The sequence below is a fragment of the Vanellus vanellus genome, assembly GCF_965231255.1.
Source record: "Vanellus vanellus genome assembly, chromosome: 7".
Taxonomy (NCBI): domain Eukaryota; kingdom Metazoa; phylum Chordata; class Aves; order Charadriiformes; family Charadriidae; genus Vanellus; species Vanellus vanellus.
Genome location: NC_138912.1, coordinates 26409837 through 26432812, shown reverse-complemented (window position 1 = coordinate 26432812; position 22976 = coordinate 26409837). Strand labels below are relative to the sequence as shown.

Genomic DNA, 22976 nt, shown 5'->3' with positions numbered 1-22976 from the left:
AATTTGAAATTTGTGTGTAGTGTTCTCCCCATTTCCATACTTGGCATTGTCACACTTTAATAACATTTCCAAAATGCTTTGAGATCCTGTACATTTCCTATAAGCACATGGTGTAGTCTATTTTTGTGTCCGCTTTGCATTGTACTCCAGATGGCATTGATATATTTTTGGCATATACATCTTCGTGGCTCCTCTGGGGGCAAAAGATAGGAATAATAAGCATATTCCTTGAAATAAAGATAGCTTTTCAAGATGAAGCTCGTATGTTATGCTCAAAGCAGGAAACTTGACTGAGAAAGCATATCATATCATGGAAGGTAGTGTCTCACATTTACATTTCAATTTAAAGAGGTTTTTCTAATTGAATGAGATGGTAGCTGACTGAATAAAATCCAGTTTTGTGCATATTCACAGAGCAAGTCTACTTGAGGGAACTAATGCGCTCTATTCTTTGTGCTCTTGCTTGATGTCTAAATTGTTTGGGTTTTTTTTCCTCAGTAATATAGCTGTCATTAACTGGGATTAGATGCAGGGTTGTTTGTGGGTTTGGTTTTTTTGTCGTTTTTTTTTTTTTTTTTATTTCATCCAGGATAAATCCTGTAAGAGTTGGCTGATTATGTGACCTCTGCCTTCTGCATACTAGCTTTAATCAGAAGACATATATGTAAACTTGCCAAAGAAAATAATACACAGTAAACAATTCCCTTTATGTACATGAACTACAACTATATTCTTTACGAGAGTACCTGTTCATTCCAAGTGAACAGCATCACGTTTGTGGGTTTTGGATCGATGGGTGTGGTTCTTCGGTGTAGCTGAAAGAAGCTTATGTGGTAATATCCGGATAGAAGATGGCTTTTAAGCTCTAATACATCATGGATCAGAGGAGCATCTGTGCTGCCTGCCTGCTTCTGTGATTTGTTTTGTCCGTCCAGTTTGTGATGCTCTTGGTTTGTTTTGTGAAGCTGAGTTTTGTAGTTGAATTAATTCTGTTTGTTTCATGCTGGCAGAAATGAACTAGATTATACTGAATTATCTTTTGGTAACAACATGTAAGGGTGAACTTTGCATTATCCTGTGTCCGGTTAAATAAATCTGCTTCCAAAGAGAAGTTCTGTTAAAGAAAGAATGCTGAGCTGCCTCTCCGTGATGATGCTGAATTAGCAAAAAGAAGGGTAAATATATGACTATCTTTGCTATGAGTGGATGCTGTGACTGAAGACTGGACCACAATACCTATGTGCGCTGCTCCTGAAGCTGAAGATACATAGTCATGATTCCCAGCAAGATTTTAGTCTACCACAACCCTTCTGGGGGCACACGTACAGAAACTTATAAAAGTACTAGAAGGCGTAAAAAATCTCTTGGAGAATTGTTCCAAAATGGATATCGTGTCAAAGCTGGACATAATATCCCTGAAAAGGAGGAACAACATACTTTTCGAAACTCCTTGGTGTCTTGTTATAGGGTCGGCTCATACTGGGGTAAGGTCTAACTCTAAACTTTTTGTTCAGAACTGTAGTTTGTAGTTCTGTCTCTGGTGCTGGTGTTACTCTTTTCTAAAAAGATATTATGTTTACTTTTTCAACTTCAAAATAATGCTACAAGATTTCAGTAGCTTTATAGGAAAAATTCCTTCCAAAGTCACATGCTGTAATGTGCCCATATCTCCAATACCTCATCAAAGGGGTTCAGTATTCACCTAGAACCAAGTAATCCATTCTTTATTGAAGGGTGTTATGTATCTGCGATGGTGGAGTTATTAAGAAATTATTTTTTAAACTGCTGTCATTATTTTAACAGGTGTAAAAGTAAGTTAAAGGAATGTGCAGCAGAGAGATGTATCGATGTGTCTTTGATAAAGTATTGTCTGAAAGCAATTAGTGTACAAGCTATGTAGATTCTGAACTCGATGCAGTTTTGCTGTCCCGGTTCCTACGGTATTGATTTTTTCATGCTGTGGGCTGTTTTCCCTGCTTGTGTGCTTGCATAACAGAGACAGGGAGGCATATCAAAATATTTTGGCTGTGTTGCTTCCAAGGAATGGCATATTCTTTTCCTCCCATGCTATTTCTTCTTGTCTTGTTCTTTGAGCTTTCATTTCCAAACCTATCTACAGGGAGTGGAATCTCAGGTTGCTCTGCTGTGTTGCGTGCAGGCATTCAGGGTAGGATTATTTTGCATCCTAAAAATCACCCCTCCACTATATGCATCGCAGAAAAGGTTCTGATTTCCTAAATATGAAATCTGGGTTTTTTAATTCTTCAGTAAACCACATGGTCTTAATCAAATATTGGGTAGAAGTAGCCATTCATAAGTTTGATGAATGGGTGAATAGTTTGTCAGGAGTAGAAATGGCGTACAGAATCTCTGTGAATTGAATCCTTATACCAATATTTTGGATATGCTATTGACAGAAAAAGCAACATATGGGAATAAGAAATGGATGATGTATCTTATTGATGAGAAATAATGTAACGCTTGATGGTGTTCTGGTAGATTGACCTCTCATGTTGAATCAACAAATATCCCAACTCCTGTTTCTATTTTTTAGAATCTCATTAAAGACAAAGAGGTTTAGTTGTCATGATTTCCTCCTCCTCCTCTCTACAGCTTTAAAATTCTAAATTTCCTTTTTTGGGGGGTTTGTAACCTATGGGTAATCCTGATGGCTGCTGTATATTAATCGAGTGGAAAGCATCAGTTCAGCCCGAGAGACTGCAAAGCTGTCTGACAGGAAAATACTATATTTCGGAGCCTTTAAGACTGTAAAGTCAAATAAAGCTTGAAATACTGTAGTTTGTTTTGCGGTAAACTTTATGAAGAAAATAATTTTGTACTGTAATTGCACTGCTACTGGTGCATAATTTATTGGTCACGTTTATATCACTATTCTGGTCTAAAGCATCCATTTTACTGTGTCCTTAGTAAAGAGTCAGAAAGCGGTAGCCTGAGAGTATTTGCACCTCACCTCGCAGAACTGAATGAGTATGTAGTGAAATGAATAAAACCGCTCCTGTTGTGTTCTAGAGCTAGCCCAGTATTTCAACACAGCATATCGTTTCCTGTTGCACAGACCATTGATTTCTGTAATATTTAAAACTGATTTCAGTTCTTTGAGGGCTCTTTGGCCTCTCTTAGTGACCTTTCAAAATTGGCCTGAAAGATGTGGATGCATCGATTTTTCACATCTAAATTCAGTGTATAGAATTTCAGGAGGTAGGCATTTGATCTCCGAGAGTCAGGAAGGGTTGGCTGGGGGTGGTTTTGTTGGTGGTGTTTTTTTTTTTTTTTTTTTACAGATTCCAGTTTGAACAATCAGAATCTGAAATAAAATTGCACCACATATGTTATCCAGGAAAGTACCTAGTAAAAATAACAGAACATATTACACATGTATTTTACCTTTTCTGTGTACTTTGAAAATTATCTGTTAGCTGTACAGGCAACACAGGTAGCTAAACAAATATTTTCACAGTAAGAAAATAACGCTGTGGTATACTTGGAGGTTCGTTTGGATTATCATAACTACAACTCAAATTGTTTTACTGGAGGCAGAAACTATTGCCTAAAATTCTTTGTCTCATATTATTCAAGGAGTCTGGTTTGATAATCATAAAAGTTTTTTTCTGACCTAAAAATCTATGAATCTCTTAGCTTTATCCTGGGCATTGCAGCTGAAAGAAACTCCAGCTCAGAAGCATGCCTTTGTCATCCATTTAGAAGCAGAAAACTGACAAACTGAAGAGGCCCTTCATTTAATTGTATATTCTTCTGTGATTAGAGAGATTTTCTAGGTAAATTAAATCTTTTGATACTTATTTTTTGTATAAATTTTGATATAGAAGATTATATCATCTTCCAGTCAGATCCCAAAAGAAATTTCCAATATGAAACCTCTTGCCAAGAAAAAGGTGTGACATAATGGAGACAAAAGAGCAAGTACTTCCTAAGCATTCCATTGAGCAGTTTGCTCAATTAACTTTAACAGTCGGGGTCCTAGTAAATGTGTGGAATTAGAATAGACGTTACTGTAATACATAAGAAAGTTACTCTATCTCAACTATTGATTATATCATTTAAATGGAAAACAGTTTTGTAGTTATTTCATATTAAAAGAAATTATTCTTCCTCACATGTATAAAATACATTCCCAAAAATTGCTAAGCAAAGAGAAATGTACACATTTGTCTAAGTAGCTGAGACAGCTTTGGGAAAATGGGAATTTTTCTTAGTGCTCCTATTACAGAATTTTGCTTTCTATTCTTGATGCATAAACAAACATCAACCATTTCTATTCTTGGTGAATTGGTGGGCCTGAAAGGGATGACATCTGCTTATTTGTGAGTCAAGTTTGGTTTGGAAACAGTGAGAGACCATAGCATGGGACATTGTGTTACTGATTACACATGATTAGTTTTCAGAGACAGGCTATTTTTTACAGGCGCTTTGTCAATAATTAGTCTTGAGTCAGACCCATCAAAATCTTTTCTGTTTAACTTGCTTTAATTTTAATCTCGTGTGGATTCACAGTAAGTTACCTACTGAATAATTAAGCCATTTTTGGTTTGACAACAGTGTCATTGCAACTTGTTTATTGCTGTGGGGATTATTGTACCATCAATTTATGGATGCATGTATGATTGCAAGCACACTTTGCATGTCAATGCCAGCACCAGAATGAAGTGCTGTGTGGACTTTTCCTCTGGGAATTACTCAGTTGATTCATCATCCCCTTGTTAAGTTCAAGGTGATGTAAGTAATCATACATTTAGGGGCAAACTCATTTCATCCGAGTTTTACGCTTACAGTTTATTCTCAGCAGCAGCTTTTTGTAGTCTATTTGAAGACGAAAGCTGAAACTTCTGAATTAGCTTCAGTCTTTCAAAATTCACATAATTTACTAGAAGGTCAAGCAGTCAATGCTATGAAATATTTTAGAGTACCAAACACATTCATTCAAAACCAGGGCCTCTTATCTCTTTCACCGTCAAGCTTTAGAAATGACTATTCAAGAACGGGAAATTTCCCTTTCTCCCTTGTTTCAGTTCAGCTACCATTACTGGCTGTTTCCGATAGACCTCGTAAAGCCTTCACGTGGTATAACCTACTGGGGAGGTGTGCACACTGGTGCGTTGTACAGTCTAGTTTGTCCCTACTCTGTCAGAGTTGTTTTGGCTAACCGACTCTTCGGGGTAATAGAGTTATGGGGAGTAAACACTGCAGGCGTAGTGGGGTTTCACTTGCAAACGCTGAACTACCAGATGCTTGTATGCTGAGCCCCCGAGAGCAAGATACCGCGAGTACCTGGAAACAAGGTTACCCAACCCTACCAGCTGCAGCCCTGCCATTGTCCGGTCCTTTTATGTGATTTCTTCAGATCACTTTTCAGAGTTCTCTTTTACGTTCTTCTGGAATACCCATTGCTTATGAATATTTCTCATTTTCCTACTTTAAACAGGATTCTTCCCTGCTCAACTATAAGCCTTGCAGCCCTGTATGCAAACTGTCTGCCCTTCTCACCACGGTTTATACGAAGAATGCTACTCCCAGTCTCTGCTTGTTTCCTCCTGAGCCAGGTTCTCCTTGACTCTGATATCCGTCAATATCAAATGGATTTTAAAGCCCTCAGTTGGCTTAATTTTCTACTGAAGGGGATTATAAAGCTCAGAAGTGAACCAGTAGATTCATTACTAGATCCGGTACCCTGACACTCCGTCCCACTGAGGCAGATTGTACTCCTTGCTCAGCTCTTTTTCAGGAACAGTGACTGTCAGGGCAAACAAAAGTGTTTTCCTGCAATATTCATTCTGCTGATGAAATTTATGTGAGGTGATGCCTCTACTTAGCTGGGAAGAATATTATGTTCCAAATAAGTTTTTATAAAAAAGGCCTTTAGAGGTCCTTTGAAGCAAAACTGAGAATATAATCTTAATGGTCATTGAAAATATTTGAAAGGCATATTTTTTTTTATAGGCTTCAAAGGTGTATTGTCATGAAGGGTTTTCCCAGTTCCTATTTCCTATATATATTGATTTACTAAAGGACTTTTTTGACTAATATAGAATATGTTTTATAATAAATACAAAAATTCAATATTTCTAACGTGACTGATGTTTCTACAAAAGCTAATTAAATATAAACACATTGTCTATAAAATACGAAGAGGTCATTATACAGAATCCTGGTAGTTTGCCTGTGAAGCTTTCAGTATCTCATCTACAGAATCTGCCTTTTCTTAGTGCCTTTTGATAGGGCTTATGCCTTGTTGTGTCCTGATACTCTGAACATAGGAAGAGATTCTTATTAAATACCAATTTCTTGTTAGGATGATGGAACTCAGATTATTTGCAAGACAGGGCGTACAGAAAATCATGTAAAATGACCTGTGTATGGGAACCTAATGACAGGACTGTTTGGGTCTTTAAAAGAGTAGAATACTGAAAAGAATTCATTTGCCATCACGATAAGGAAAACTTATTTTCATTTCATTTTTGTTCTTCGTATTTGGACCACCCAAAGTGGGTAATATGCTGAGGTTTCTGAAGACCAACATTTGTTCCTTTCTGTGTAGTAATTCCTTTAGCTATAAAATACAGCCCCACAAGTAACGTCCTAGACAAGACACAGAGGTTACGAGGTGATTGTAACTTTTTCCAATTACCAGCCAGTTCCATTTCTAGTTCAGATAAAATGTTCAAGCAAACTCTCAACTTTTTTTTTTTTTTTTTAATTCTGTTCTCTGAAGGGAATTCTTTAAAAGAGTGTAGGCTGTAGCAAATGCAGAATGTAATCCATAATGATTTTCTCCTTGCACAAAAAATACATCATACAAAATACATCATCTCTGTGTTCCATCATTTGATGTGTCAGCAACTACAATATATCTTGAAGCACTGTAAGAATTTGGAGATATTTTATTGATAACTTTGATGTTTCTCAGGCTTCTTTTTGAAATATTGCAGTGGGTAACTTGGCCATCTTATTAGCTTCCAATGCAATGCAAAGCATTTGAAAGGAAGGATTTTTCTCCCACTAGAGATTTTTCAAAAAGTTCCTAGAGAGTTGAGTGAGGGACATAGCTGGATGGAACAGAGCTGAGGAAGCTTAGGGTTGCTAGTGAAGGTCCTCTCCTTCCCTGTCCAGCCACATCTCTTTGGATAGAAGCAGCAACTGTGGGACCTACTGCAAGTGGAGCAGAGGTACGTCTCCCACAGTCTCAGCACTATGACCCAAACTGATCATCCTCTAATTGCAAATGGATCTGAAATTTAGAATTCTTAAACACAATTTTATTGCTTTTCATCTAGATCTCCAGATCCAGTTTTCAAGTTGCGATTAATCTTCAGAATTCCCCAACGTTAATAATTAAAAAGAAACTTTATATCCATGTAATACATGGACAGGAGTGATTTTCTGCTTTTAGGCTATTTATGAGCCTTAACAAGACTACTTAATAAGGCTACTTGTGAGCCTTAACAAGACTACTTAATAAGGCTACTTGTGAGCCTTAACAAGAGTAAAAATTTTATTTAACAACTGCCCAAGAAATAAAGCCTTGATTTAAACACATCTCACCACATGCATCTTTGCTCTTGAGGGGAACCTCTCGACTCCACTGAGATGATGAAGGTTGTGACAATGTTTATATGTTTGCCAGGACCAGTCTTTCCTTAAGTTTCTAGAAATAAAAAGTGGTTTATAGCACTGGAAGTGGGTAAAATAAATGTCTGTAAAGGGGAAGCATGACAAGAAGCTGCCCTGGATCTAACTGTAACAGTCGCACTACCGTGTTACACAACTTTTATGTAACTCTTGGCTGTACTGTCTAATAAAAATTATCCTCAAAGCCTTATTTTAATTTTATAAGCTGTGCATGTGCATAATACACAATGTACTTTTATTCATATGCCAAGGATCTGCAGCCAAATTATTTACTGTCAGCATAAGTCTCTTTTAATAATTTAAGCCCTTAATCTTCTATAGTATTTTCTCTTGCACACACTCTATGTCTCGCTGGCTTTGCAGTTGTCTGGGAATTGCTATTCGTGCATTATGATTTCAACACAAAAATTATATTTCTTTACGAAAATGGTTACGTCTTTCATAGTCAAAGTGTAATCTATAGTTATAGTCTGATGGAAAGAATTATAGTAGATTTGTAATTTTTAAGAGAGAATGTGTCATTCCTCTGTTCTCCTGCTTGAGTTTTTGGAAATTAGGGTGGAGATAAGGAGCATTACTACAATGAAAGATTTTACGTCATTAAGATTTATCAATTTAATCAGGCATATACACCATCTACTTTATCCAGGTTATCAAATCTCTTGCCCATAATCTCTTATTTTTAACTAAGCAATGTGGGAGCTTGGAGGACTGAGGAGTTTCAGATCTGTATGTGTCTTTGACAGCATTGGAAGAGAAAGACATGTGCACTAGAACTATCAACAGAACCTCAGTGAGGTTTTTTCCCGTTAGCTTTCAGCCCGTATGTCTCCTCCCATGGTTTCCTACATAAACTAAAGCTTTCTGGGAGGATACTTCAGCTGTTAAGGAAATAAGTTTAAAATAATTTGAAAAAGACCTGGTAAGGATCTTCGAACCATTAAATATGGAAGAACATTTCAAAGGTATTTGACATTTTGTATGCTACCTGTGTTGATTTCATGGATCACTGTCACTGAAAATGAAATGCTGTTATAATTTGGATAATTCTTTACTAGACCTTTTTTTTTCTTTACTGCAGGTTTAAGATTTTTAAGAGCCCTTAGACTGATACAGTTTTCAGAAATTTTGCAGTTTCTGAATATCCTTAAAACAAGGTAAGACCTTTTGTTACATACTGAGTTAGTTGCATTAGTGACAGAAAATAAATGACTGAGGTTTGTGGTCCTAGTAATATATGATTTTTCTTTTCTGGAAGAAAAACTCTTGCTATCTGTTCTTTAAACCTTTTTCTGCTGATGAATGATTTATCTGTGTCAGCATCTTTTGACATGTGATCAGTAGAAGATTTTGCTTGATGTGTTGTTACATTTAAAATATCTGAGCAGGACTGAGTGCTGATAAATTAAGAGCAGAATGAATTACAGAGATCACTGATTAAATATTGCTCAGTCCATATTCTGCTGCCTTGGAAAAATAGAAGTCGCAATTCATTCAGCAGAATACAGCTAAAAAGTATTTTGAGAAATAATCATTGTGGGTCAATTTCAGTCTTTTTGAACTGAGCATCCTTCTTCACATCAAAAACATACTAAAAATTAATTTTACACTCAGCTATCTTTATATTATATTCATTGTACTTAGCATTTCTTTCAAAGAATATTTAAAATATTCCAAGTAACCTTCTGGCTTTCACTGATTCTTCAGGCTATTAGTACATGAAAGTTGTGCAGAAGAAGCACAACTTTGAACAAAAGATCACTTTGAAGGGAAAAAAAAAAAAAAAAAAAAAGAACCTTCCCATGCCTCGCAGTTGAAGACACATTGCCTTTCATCATTCCCTATAATGCCCCAGCTGAGGTATTGAACCCAGCTTCCAATAATTACTGTAAAGTCAGTTCCAGCGTGAAATCCTATGCTCTCTCCACCAGCTGATGATGCATTTGTAAGGCTTTATGTGCAAGCAACTCCATTTATTTGCTATGTTAATGAGTTGTGTTAGGGAAATAGATCCTTGAGATTTGTACACACTCATGGTAAATAAACAGCTGTTTCTTCAACCCTTAACCTTGAAACTATTCTCTTTGCTGTGAATCCACACTATCTGTCTTTAGCCGTGTGACTGTGAGGAATCCAGTTCTTTTCAAAGAAAGAAGTTGAAGAACCTGCAGTGAAAATGTGTTGCAATAGCTTAGAATGCTACCAGTATGGGAAAGGAAAGTGATTTGTGCAGGAGCTCAGAATAGCAAATGAGTTTGCGTTTAACACATAGAACAACCTCACCAAAAGAAATGGCAGTCAATGGAAAAGCCCCATAAGCTCAAAGGATTTTGGATAAAGGCTAAAAAGCCCCTTCAGGAGTGGGCGGATTTATAAACTTCCAGATGCATAAATGAAGGGTTACTGCATTAATCACATTCGGTGTATTTAGAGCTGGCTTATTCAAGATTGACCCGTTCATTTAAATAGCATTTCTCTGGTGCAAAATTTACTCTTAGATTAGAGATCACCATCTCTGTGATTGTTCATATGAATGCCCAAATATCTGTACAACCCAAATGGTGACTGTTAGAAAGCCTGTAAAGCAGGCCTTCTTTATATGACTGTTTTTGACTAGAGGCGTTTCAGTCATCTTGGTATTAATAACGAGTAACTACTGACAAGACAAGAAACTGATAGGGTGTGAAGGGCACTGCTGTGTTCTTGGTATTCGGTGCAATTAGAGAAGAAATTCTGCCCTTCTTTTCCTCTTTCCCCCAGTAAAGAAAAAGATTTACTCTAACCTGTGTAATTAAAATTACTCCTGGAATTAGTGGCTGAGATAGGAGGGCTAAAGGAGCATATAGTATTTACACAGTGGGCAGAAGGACCGTTCCAAACACTGGAATCCAAAGGAAGAAGCTAAAAAAAAGCAAAACCAGAGGCAGTGAGAAGACTAGCAAAGTGGTGTGGGAGTGCTAGTTAAGTATTAGAATATCTGAAAAATTATTAATTAGATTTGAAAAGAACCAGTCAGTAAGGCAAAGCAACGTTTTACTCTGGCGTATTAAAAGACTGTGCTCTACCAAGGATATATTTGTTTCCCTAATTTGAAATTGAATGTATTTTATTCAATCTTTTTGTTCCTGTGTTTTATGTAATAGAAGGAATCGTGTGGTGTTCAGCTGAAAATTTCTTTCCTTCCCTTCACTGTTCTCTAATATTTTTCAACAAAACTCCAGAGGCTTAGGCAGGGCTCACAGCAAGGGATTTTGCACAGATGTTGGAAAGAGCTTAAAGAGCAGGAAAATGTTTGTGACTAATCCTTCATCTATATTTAGACTCTGGCAGAAACACAGGAGTATTTCATAGAGGAGAGATAAGGTATAATGTTTAATAAAATTGCAAAAATACAATGTACCAAACGAGTAATGCAAATAGTTATTTTTAATGACTGCTGTCATTTACCTTGTATTGTAGAAATATGTGGAGACCAACTGACACATTATTGTATCAGGACCCCCTTCGCTTCTAAGTTCAGGTGAAGGATGATATTTAGCCTTTCATAATGGAGCTTTGCATCAGCATGATTCCTATCATTTTGTTTAATCCAGGAACCTATTGTTTAGGGTCCTGTGCTATGACTGAATATTATCACCAACAAAATATGAACCTTAATCAACCATACCTTAAGAAAGAGAGAAATAGGGAATATGTCTTGATGTAGGTGAAATCTAATTAATTGCGGAACTGCTGGTGTATTATCTTATTTTTGAGTGCAGCATTCATTACAGCATCGATCATATTACCAAATTGTATTTCTTTCCTAGTACCCACAGTTGCCCACATCACTAACTGTAACTCCTAGAGGTATTTTTAATGGAGCTGGTCTGATTAATTTTCCAGGTTCATTTCTCAAGTTTTTCTGTAAAAGAATGCATTTTTATTGTCCTTAAAGTGGTTATAAACAGGAATATTAATTAATTCTATTGCAAAACTACCACTACCAACACTGATAGCAAATTTTTCCTAATTTTTATTCTTTCAGAATGTATTGCTTTAGGAATAATAGTGATTTTTCTGAGGCACTATTCTTTCTTAGAAATGTTTTCAAAAACAAAGGAGAGCTCTTTCCAGTACAGTTCCATGAATGGGTAAGATTATTTAGACATAGTAAGACATGGACTTTGGACTTCAGTTCCTTGTGGATTTGTTGAATATCCTTCTTAGCTTTTGAAATAATAGTGATTTTTGTAAGAAGAGAGGGAGTGAGCTTTACTTATATTTCTTCCATAAACTTTTAAGTATGATATTTTCCTGCTGAACTGAGTGAGGTCCTTGCTTCAAAATCACTTCTGGCTGCAATAGGGAACATACTACTCAGTGGGAATAAAAAGAGTTTTCAGAGTTTGACTGGTAGGTTTTTGGGGTTTTTTTTTAGAAAAATTTGAAGTATGAAATGCTCTAGCTCCGTATGAATTTCCACAAAGTCCATAGGAGTTCATGCAAGCAGAATAATATGAAAATTACTTAGGACTTTACACAGGAAGTGTGTAGCTAAGTTTTTTAATTTGGGAATAATATTTTTTTTCACAAAAGCAGCGTGACATTTACAGATTGGCTGCACTAGTTCATTAATTGCTTGCTATAACTGTAGGGAAACAGTCTTGCCCTGCGGTCATGTATGCAAGTGTTAACATTTGGTGCGTATGCAACAAAGCCATCCTCTTGCTGTTAATTTTTAAAGCCTTCCCAGGTCAAAAGCACAACGAATATTGAAGCAGCGTACAAGCTAGTGAAAAATGAAATAATTTTAAAAAATCAATTGTATGTATAAATGCAGTGTTTGGCAGCTAATGTCAATTGGCATTGCTCAGTTTAATCCTTTGACCTGCATGGATGTATTCCAGGGTAGTAGAATATTTACAAGTAAGTAATTGCTGAGGTGTATAGCAATGCAAAATGAGAAGGTGAGTATACTGAGAGGCAACCAAATTATTTGTGAAAAAGCATTATTTCTTTCTATTAGTTTGGTGATGAGTACAGGTGTAGCTAAGGTTTCCATTTGTCTTTCTGCTCTGAAATGCATTAGAATTTTTCTTTCAAGCTATCTAAATTACGCAAATGTGACCTCTGCAAAGACAAAATAATACATAGTTTGTGTAGGCTTTTGCTTAAGTTTTTAGAGAGCCTGCATCTCGTCAGAAATCATCATCAGACTCTTTTAGTCTAAAGTATGTAGTTATATAAAGGTACATATTAAAAATGTGTGGTAAATTCCAGTCTAAGTTCCTATTTGTTGTTGGGTTTTGTTTATTTTCAGTAATTCCATCAAGCTAGTGAATCTGTGCTCTATATTTATCAGCACGTGGCTGACAGCAGCTGGGTTCATACATTTGGTAAGTATATTTGAAAATACTTCGTTGACTTTTTCTCATGGATCATCTGCCCTCTGAGCTACTTTATTACCTGAAATTGCCTTGTTCTGGATAATCCCTTAACATATCTACAGAGTACAATAAAAAAAGACACCACAGCTTCCCGAATTTTAGGCTTCTGCTCAAAACTAATTCTGACTAGTAAGTAATACATCATTAACCTCAGCAATAAAAATACGAGACTTGACCTGATGCAACTTCTCGAATGATTACAATTTACCAGTAGGTGGCAATGTTTCCTAAATAACTACCCGCAGCGCTTCCTGGAAGGGGTTGGCAGAGCTGAAATGGTACTGAGGTCCTGGGAAATCAATGGTTGTGCCAGAAAAAAGCAATTCTGTATTTCCGCGAGAATTAATGGGATTTCTAACATTCCGGGTAGCAGTTTTTTAGAGATTATTTCATTCTCTTACGTTTTTAAATTTCAGATTTTTTGGGCGTAGCTTTCAGTCGCGGGTAACATGCCGTTTTTGTAATAGATTTTCATTCCACACTTAACAATATTTGGAAAATGTAAGATAGTTAGTATAGAAGTACATATGAGTTCATAAATGTGAAAATATATATATATGGTAGGTATATCTCAATTGTGTGTGTTTAAACATTTTAAACCAATAGCTTTTACTGATTTGTTTGGTAAATTAATTAAATATGGTTAAGTGTTTGTCCTTTAAGTACATTTTACGATCAAATTGGGAAAATTTCCAGGTGCTCGTAGTAATAAGTTTTTCAGGAATGGTTTTGGACTAATATTATAATTTAATGATATTGATGTTTGTCCAGAGCAATTTAATGGATTTCACTTGAATTACCTTGAGCTGCATCCAGCTATATAAGATTAACTTCAGAATGTTTATCTTCTTGGTGTTTTTTTTTTGTGTTTTTTTTTTGGATTTGGTTGTTTTTTTCTTTTGCATTTCAGCATAAGCTTCTCTATTCTACTGTAGGAATCCTCAAAATTCAAACTTTTTGTTGTGAAACAGATTTTAGAGGGGCATGGTCCTTTCCCACTGATAAATTTATAACTTTGTGACATACAGTAGCTGGCTTCTTGGCAAAGTAATAGCGTGTCACTACACTTAACAAGTCACTAGCGCTATTAATAGTTACATAATGCTTTAAAACAACCAAACCCAAGTATAATTGCATTACAAGTAAGATTAACTTTGAAAAAGTTCTGAGCAAATTGGTATAAAGTGCATTTACCTACCTGCATTAGTAAGTTATATTATTTAATGGTGAAAGGAAAAGATACTTTCCATAAATAGTATGAGTGGCAAGACTATGTATATTGGCAAAAGAACTGCAATGCTATAACTGGGACAGGGTTAGGTTCTGTGCTTGTTCAAAATAAATTACAGGAAAGGATCCAGAGTTTATATTATATGCCAAATTACATAAATATACAGGCATATGCACACACACATATATCAGTAATTTGTGGTAAAACTCTATTAATTCATTCGTTTTCTTGTATTTTTCAGGTGGAGAACTCAGGGGATCCATGGGAAAATTTCCAAAATAATCAACCGCTAACATATTGGGAATGTGTTTATTTACTGATGGTTACAATGTCCACTGTTGGTTATGGAGATGTTTATGCAAAAACAACCCTTGGTCGCCTTTTCATGGTCTTCTTCATCCTTGGGGGATTGGTAAAAACTCTTTATTATTATTATTATTATTATTATTATTATTATTATTATTATTATTATTATTATTATTATTATTATTTCAGCTACCTTAATACATGGTCCGGTATATCTCAATGCTGTAATTAAAGAAATAATATATCTGGTTTCATGAATTAAAATTAATTATAAAACTTTTTAATATGTTTAATATACCCATTCTTTTTTCTATAGATAAGTAATTTGGCAGAGCTTGTCAAATCAGTCATTTAGTAGAATCGGAATTTTTCTAATCCATTTACATGAGTAATGCATGTGAATACATGAAGTGCCTTAATATTTCAATTTATAATGTTATTTGTGGGCCTTTAGTTTTTAGTGACTGACTGTAGTGCATTTTTTTGAGGCTGCTATTGGTACTTAAAGGCACTTTGCGGTTTCAGAAGTCCTACCCATCCTTCTATGTTCCTTCCCAGAATTCCAACAAACACTGTGGCTTTGGACTGCCTTAAAGAGCAGGTTGCCTGATCCAGATGATGGCAAACCACATCTTCTTTAATTTCAAACATCCTTTCATGTCATGTAGCACAGTTTTAACTCGCAATTTATCACATGGCCATAACCAGTATGCTTTTGTTTCATCAAATTCTCGTGTTCTTTGTCCTGAATGTACATAGCACCAAAGTTACTAATTGCCTTATGTAACTTTTCTATTCTTTATCGGTGTTAGTAATGTTATTGGACCCGTTGCAATGTTATTTCTAAACCAGCAAGGTTTGTTGTAATATTTACACTGTGCAAGGTGTTTCATGGATGACTCACAAATATATATTGTGCATGTACATACATATGTATATTGTTAATTTACTCTCATATATTGATTTCACGTATACATACATCTTAGAGGTGATATGTATATGACTAACGTTATGAATGCCATATATGAGACACACAGATACATATATATAAGTATATATGTTAACATAAATATATGCATTCCAATCTATGTTTATTGGCATATGAAGACAAAGACCACGTTAACTGGCAGTAGCTCTTTGAAGTATCCAGCCACAAGGAAGATGTTTGTTGGACAAAACATGGCAGAATAATTTTTATTTTCTCCTCAAAACCTTTTTTCTGTCACGTGTTATTCCAATCCTTTTAAAAACATAAGCTTTTGGAAAACTTTTTTTGGGGGCGGGGATGTGACCTTTTTGTTTCTTGACAGGGGGAATAACCCCTGATTCCATCTTGGTTTTGTTTTCTTTTGAGTCCTAATCATGGGGGAAAAAGTCTGTCTTTTAAAATAGAAATGTAACAGTAACGATAATACTTGTTTTTTGGTTTTTGCAGTGTACCTTGGATAGGTTTTTTCCCCTCCCCTCTTCAGGAAGAATTAGACATAACTGTATTTTATGATTAGATCCCAGTTTGAATTAATTTTGTTCTTGTTTTGTTTTGCGTGCCTATTTTTCCTCTTTTGACCATTTTCTTAATTTATAAGGTATACATCTTCTCCAAGACCAACTTTTACATTGAGCCGTCTTATTTTGTTTGATAAGAACTTTTAAATTTTTAAAATTTTCTTTTTAAAAAGCTTCATAGATCTAATTCTTTTGCATTTTCAGATCTTAAAGATATATATCTTCTGAAAATATTCATCATCCCCCTTTCTTTGGCCTCTCTTTTTAGTCTTTTCTTCTGTCTCCTATCTTCTTCTTAGGCCATGTTTGCCAGCTACGTCCCTGAAATCATAGAGTTAATAGGAAACCGCAAGAAATATGGTGGTTCCTATAGTGCGGTTAGTGGAAGAAAGTAAGTATCCCAAGAGGCTCTGCTGCCTCTGCTGCAGTAGAACACTCTCTGCATGCCATTTTCTTTTTTTTTGTGTTTTTGTTTCATGCATGTAGGCAATGTTTGCTCGCTACGTGCCAGAAATTGCTGCTCTCATCCTTAATCGGAAGAAATACGGCGGGACTTTTAACTCAACCAGAGGCAGAAAGTAAGTCAAAAAAGACCAGGTGTGGTCGTGTGACTTTAAAGAGCCCCTGAAGGTGGTAATAGCTGACTCACAGCTTATAAGGCTGTATTCCTTGACATCAGATGTTACCACTGGAGAGTTGTCACACTATAATTAGAGACCTGGGCTATGCTATGGTACAAGTCACAACGTTTTGTCCCTGCTTCAAGAGAACCTGCATACCCCTAGGACTACACTGACGTATCTTGTAAAAACTGCTGCTCTTCTAGCAGCCGGCTTCTGGAACGAGGTTGACTTGTCACTTCACAGTTTCGGGCATCAGATTATCATGTGGTCATCTCTTAACTAAGTGACAACGATAATTCACGTGATTGTCAAACAACTCAGTTCTTTAGAAAACTTGGGTTTACTGGAGTGCAAAATACAACATTTATGTTGATCCAGTCATTCCATTAGCCTGACTCTGTCAGAACTCTGATAGTGCTGTTTCTCATTGTTCAAACAGCGGATTCAGATCTCATTAAGCTCCCATTGATTTCACATGAATATTGCAAACACTCGTGATTTTAGGATCTATGACCAGGGATTTTGAACTGATCCTCTTCCCCATGCTGTCTAAAACCTATCCTAAGAAGACCAAGTAGTAGCCTTAGTTTCAATATAATATGGAAAAAAAAAAACCCAAACCCATAAAAAAATACCATTTTTAGCTGGTAGAAAAAGTTAAATTTTATTGGATCACATTAGCTCATTATGTTTCTATCGAAAGCCTGCTTGTTTTCTTGACCAAGTTAAAATCAGCTCTTTCTGGCGTTCCCAGCATCCAGACCTGCTGGGATATAGCCTTTAATGAACTAGATGTACTTGGCGATATAGTAGTTTCTCCTCTATATCACCGTTAGTGTTGCTATCTTTTGTTTCATTATGTATCATTGTGACATTTCACTGGTAGAGATATATTTGCGCTAAAAGACTAGTCGTATAGAGTCCTGTCCAAGGTACCCCAAGCGATGCATCCAATTAAGTGTCCCTCGCCTTATTTTAACAAGATATGTTTTTTTACTTTATTCCTTTCAAATCATCACCAATGCATCATTTTATAAATGTGGATTATGGATTTATAAAGGTTTTTTTTTTTTCTTCTCTGTGGAGAAGAAAGATTGCAAATGTCCAACAAAGCTAATTCCAGACCACTGTTTTACATCAAAGTTTTTTGTTTCATTATAGTTTATGGTATGTTCAATAATACTCAAGCAATTAGATGACACAATTGAAAACTTCAGTACTTTAATTTTTTGAGATACCCTCAAATGTCTAAAGTTATTTTTTACTATAAACACTACTATTGGAAACTTGCATCATAAGTCACTTATCCATCTTAACGAAGTGCTTTGATTTATTTTTGAGGTAGATTCGTATCACTACTTTCCTGAAATGTTTTTTTTGTGACAGAGGCCTACTCAGTTGCATATTTGCATTCATACTTAGTGTCCTGGTTTGAGGTAAAAGAGAACCAATTTTGTTCTCAAAGAGAACAGTTTTCAAACACAGAACTTACACCTCTGTTTTTGAGGTTCCAAAGGAGTTATAGCAGAGGGAAATATAGTTAAAAACTATTTTTCATACAGTTTTAGTCTCTCCTCCTCTACATTGTCACTAGTACCCAGCATTGCTCAGATGTCTCTAAACTTGGACCTGATCTTCAGTCAGAACCCCGCATCCTGAAAAGCTCGGCTCCAGATTACAGGCTTCTGCTAGCTTTGGGGCATGCCTAATTTCATTTTTCACCTTTTCTTTTTGCTTTATTCATATGCACTATCTGTTTGTCTTTAGCGCACTCTGTTGTCAGTGCTTTCTTTGCTGATCTCTACTGCCCAAATAACTTGTCGTTTGAAACTCAAGCCTATCATCAGCATACAAACTGTTCAATTTACTTTATGCATTGTTTTATGGTTCAGTTATTAATTACTAAGTATTTTAAAGACGTCCTTTGCTCATCAGAGAGTCTAAGCTTGGGAACTGCATAGTAAAAAGCCATTAGCACCCCTTGTTTGATGTTGCTTTTGCAGTCAGTAGAACAAGATTGATGAAATGTTATGTTTGGCCAAAATTTAAGTTTTCATTTGGAATTCAGTGTTGAGAGAATGGGTTGTCAGAACCAATAAGTTTTCCTTTGCTTGAGATATGGGCATGTGGTAGTAATTAGGAATATAAGATCTTTAGTTGAGCAACCAAACATAGATTCTGGCAGCAAACATAATGAGAAACTACAGTTGTTCTATTCCTAATGTCAGAAAGTTTCCAGATAAAATTAAATGCATGTACAAAATAAGAGCAGCTAAATTTTGTTGGAAAATGTAGTTTCAACTCTTAGAATGGCAAACGCGTATACTTTTCAACTTTTTCGCCAAAGTAGGTAAATACATGGAATCTGCTTTGTAGCATCTATATACATGTTTATACATGTTGCCTCATGAACTGTCTGTGGAATAGCATGCTTCTACATGACTATTAAACATTTAGTTGGGAAGTTAAAATTAATATATGTTTTGAGGACTGCACTACATAGCTTTAATACTAAGGAGAGTGTTGCTATAGAATTGTAACTATTGAAGCAGCTAGAATGTACGCATTAAAACTCCACTTACTAAAGAAGAAAAACAACCAACACACCAGGGAGTTTGATCTCACATTTCATTTTGCTTTTCAGCCAATAAAGGCCGCAAAGGACTCGTAAACTATATAGGAATCATTTTGCACAATAAATAAGTTTACTTCTCTCTTAGGTGAGACACATACATACAGAGTTTGGAAACAGAAGTAGTTTGTAGGCAGTATGCAATTATCACTGCTTAAATTTACTAGATACTAGGTAGTCTTGTTACAAAAGTCCATTAGGATTTAAAAAAAGAAAAATTAATTTATAATCTCTACTTTGTAATATATTCCCGTAATGAGACATCTGAGGTCTCCTAGAACACGAAGCAGGAATTTTATTATAGTCTTTGAGTGAAGTTTCACCTGTTAAATAAACAGCAGTACTCACTGTTGCATATATATCAAAATGCATACCAATATATCTATACAAAATGTGACCGAGACCAAACATACATGTTTAATGACAAGAAGGGTAATGATTTTGGCAGAATTACAACCTAGTGCAAAAAAAAAAAAAAAAATATTAAAAGTTACCAAAAAAGGTAACAATCCTTGTCTTGAATTTCAGGTTTGTAAGCAACGAGATCTGCTCTATAGGTAATGAGATTAGTGCTAAAGAGCTGTTTTGTTACTGTTTACAGATCAACTCATCAGAAGACTGTAATTTTTACACTATGTTCTGATACACCAGAACCAGATGGTCAGTAGACAATAAAAAACTGGCTGCCTTAGTTTAGTTAGAACACACAAAAAATTGCTGCTTGTTATAATCACCACTAAATACAAATGACACAGAGAAAACCAGACTGTAGTTACGAGGACAGAAAATATTTGCTATTAAATATATATATATATACACACCTAAGATGTAACTGGGAAATAAAATTCAGGTATGAGAAGCAATCAGAACTGTAAAAAATATTTTGAAATACTGCAGAGAGGTATCTTAGGATAACAGTGATGTAGTTTCCAATAGTTTCCACATACAGTCCTACAAAGTTTTTCTGTTCTTTCACATGAGCTATTCCGTCACTACTGTTTCTCCTTCCTGTGCATTTCCCTGGATGAATTCTGTAGTACACCGTTTTATGTTTTGGGAAATACTTTTTGCAAAGCAGGTATTGCACATAACATTATTTACACATTAGCCAATATTCTGCTGATTTCTTTAGAAGTAATTTACTTTCTCTCTAGAACAGTTGGCATATTTTTATTATTAATAGACTAGTAACTACCTGAGAGAGGTTTTGTGAGATTTAACGGAGTCAAGTTTATGGTTTCAGAAGATGAGAAATGCTTCTAAGATGCAAAGCAGACAAATCTATAATGAAGGTTAACTCTTACTAATTGCTTCATCACCAAGCGTTTTGTTGCCACACTGAAAAATATCTGCAATATTATATCGGACATATCATACTAAAACATTGTGAAACTTACTAGATCACTAAGAAATACCTAATGAAAACATATACTTGAGAGAAGTTATTTTCATGTAATTGCATAAAGTAAATTAGCGACAAACTAGTATCATGATGAACAGATGAAGTAGTTTGTAATGACAAAATACTGGATACAAATACTGGAGATAAAAGCTAGATGTAACGTGAAGTTCCGTGGAGAAGGAAAAAAATCTGACCTTTTATTACAGTATTATAAAAAAGTCTATAGGTTAGACTTTAGTTTAGAAAATAATATATAATTTTGTTTACATAAGCAGGGGAAGTTTTCTTTTTTTTTTTTTGTTTGACGTTTTTTTCATCAGTTACAAAGTGAAATGATTTATAGCTTAAGTATTAGTGATATTTCCTCTTAGCCATTTTTCTTAATAATCTTGAGACCAGCAGCTGGTTCCCTACACCCTATCTACATTTAGGACTTTTCTTTTTAAGGCTTTCAATTTGACTTACTCTGTTTAGGCTCTTTCTGTGACCTACCTGTAGAAGTCATGTATTAGTATTCAAGTGATCATTGTAAAGTGGTATTTTTGAAATGAAATACCATAGAAGGATTAAAAGGAATCTGCTACTCTATCACCATAGCTGATAAACTTCATTTTTTAGAGCATAGCAATAAGCCTACGGGTTAGTTCACGCACGCAATACGGCTGGAAGAGACAGTGATCACTTTGGCTTTAAGTCTTAGGAGGCAGGGATTTTCTTCAAGAAATTTTTGGGTTTAGATAAGTAAGAGTTCTGCTCTTGTGCTCTTTTTGTGGTATTTGGAACTCACACATTCAGTTCTAGCCAAAATAGGACATACAAGATCATCTGTGTTATTTCTTTTAAGCCTGTGTGTCCCCGTCCCCCTCCCCCCCCCAATAATCCAGGCTGTTTTATTGATTTATTTTTAACATTCATATTACTCAGGTCTGGTCTGAGATTTGGTTAAAGACAGAGAATTCTTTTAATTCTACTAATTTATAATTAATCTTTTGTTCTGCATTTACTCATTTACTTGAGAATTAAGATTGTTTGTATTCAGTTGTTTCATTTCTGTATTCATGTGTTCTTATGATCAGACTGGATTTTAATTCTGTGAAATATTTTCCAGTTGAAGGATATTGTAAATCAGCCTGCACAAAGCTCTAGAAAGCATATGGAAAGAACATTTGTAAACTGATGGACTGGAAGAGAGACTGCATAACTTAATGACGTTTTTTCTCTTTCCTCTACAGTGAATTATTAGCTTTTAATTCCGTGAACTAAATTCTTTTTGCCTTTTTCATGCAAAACTGTTATCAAATCCAATGGAAATGATGAGGGCAGCAAGCAGAACATAGTTTCACGTGAATAGATATTGGCAGACAGAGGGATTATTATTATTTCATATATGTGTATTGGTATAAACTGCTTATCTTGTCCCAAAAGTAAATATTCATGCTAAACTTTGTTACATATTCGAGAGATTTAAAAAAAACCAAACAGAGGCATTATCGTAGTTAAAATAAAAGATTTAAAAAATGTATTTTAATGAAATCACAGTTCTTTACTGTATAAGTTAGAAAAACCTCGTTTCTCTTCTCTCTTGATCTACTCTGCTTCCCAGAGATTTCTTCAGATTTCTTGAATTTACAAAGCCATAAATTACCAAATCATCAACATATCAACAGGAAGAATCATCTGTTAGAGATTCCTTCCAGAAGGAAACATGGGATTCAATAACTAAACTTCACAGAGAAAAATAAAAACTGTAGACAGATAGATACTATAAACACAAAGACAAACAGATAATTGAAGTTGACAGGCCATCTTGGACTCATTAGACATTTGAATTTGATTAAAAATTAGAAAAAAAAAGTTTAGGGCTTATCCAAATACTTTGGCAAAGGTCCATTTGCTGCAGTAATGAGAGGCATAGCTCCAAAGAAAGTGACATTAGATTATTATAGTAAATAATTTGATACAATATGTAAGATATTATTTTCCAGTGGGATGAGAATGTAATAAGAGAATGTGACATGGATTGCATTATGATCCCCAGGGGTGTCTCTATTTCCCATCTGCTAGCCATTCTTCTAATCCCACTGTTTCGAATGAAGTCTTACTTAGCGATAAAGAAAAATCTGATGAGTGTTAAATAGTCTGACAGATAGAACTAATAGGACAAACTTTTTTTTTCAATTTT

General features: G+C 35.3%; 1 protein-coding gene across 1 annotated transcript in view; it reads left to right on the top strand.

Moving 5' to 3' along the window:
* Positions 1-22976, top strand: part of KCNMA1 (potassium calcium-activated channel subfamily M alpha 1) — a 518607-nt gene that overhangs the window by 332394 nt on the left and 163237 nt on the right. Inside the window, 4 exon segments of the mRNA XM_082486073.1 lie at positions 8747-8822; positions 12968-13043; positions 14567-14737; positions 16437-16528. Coding sequence (XP_082342199.1) covers positions 8747-8822; positions 12968-13043; positions 14567-14737; positions 16437-16528 — 415 coding nt within the window.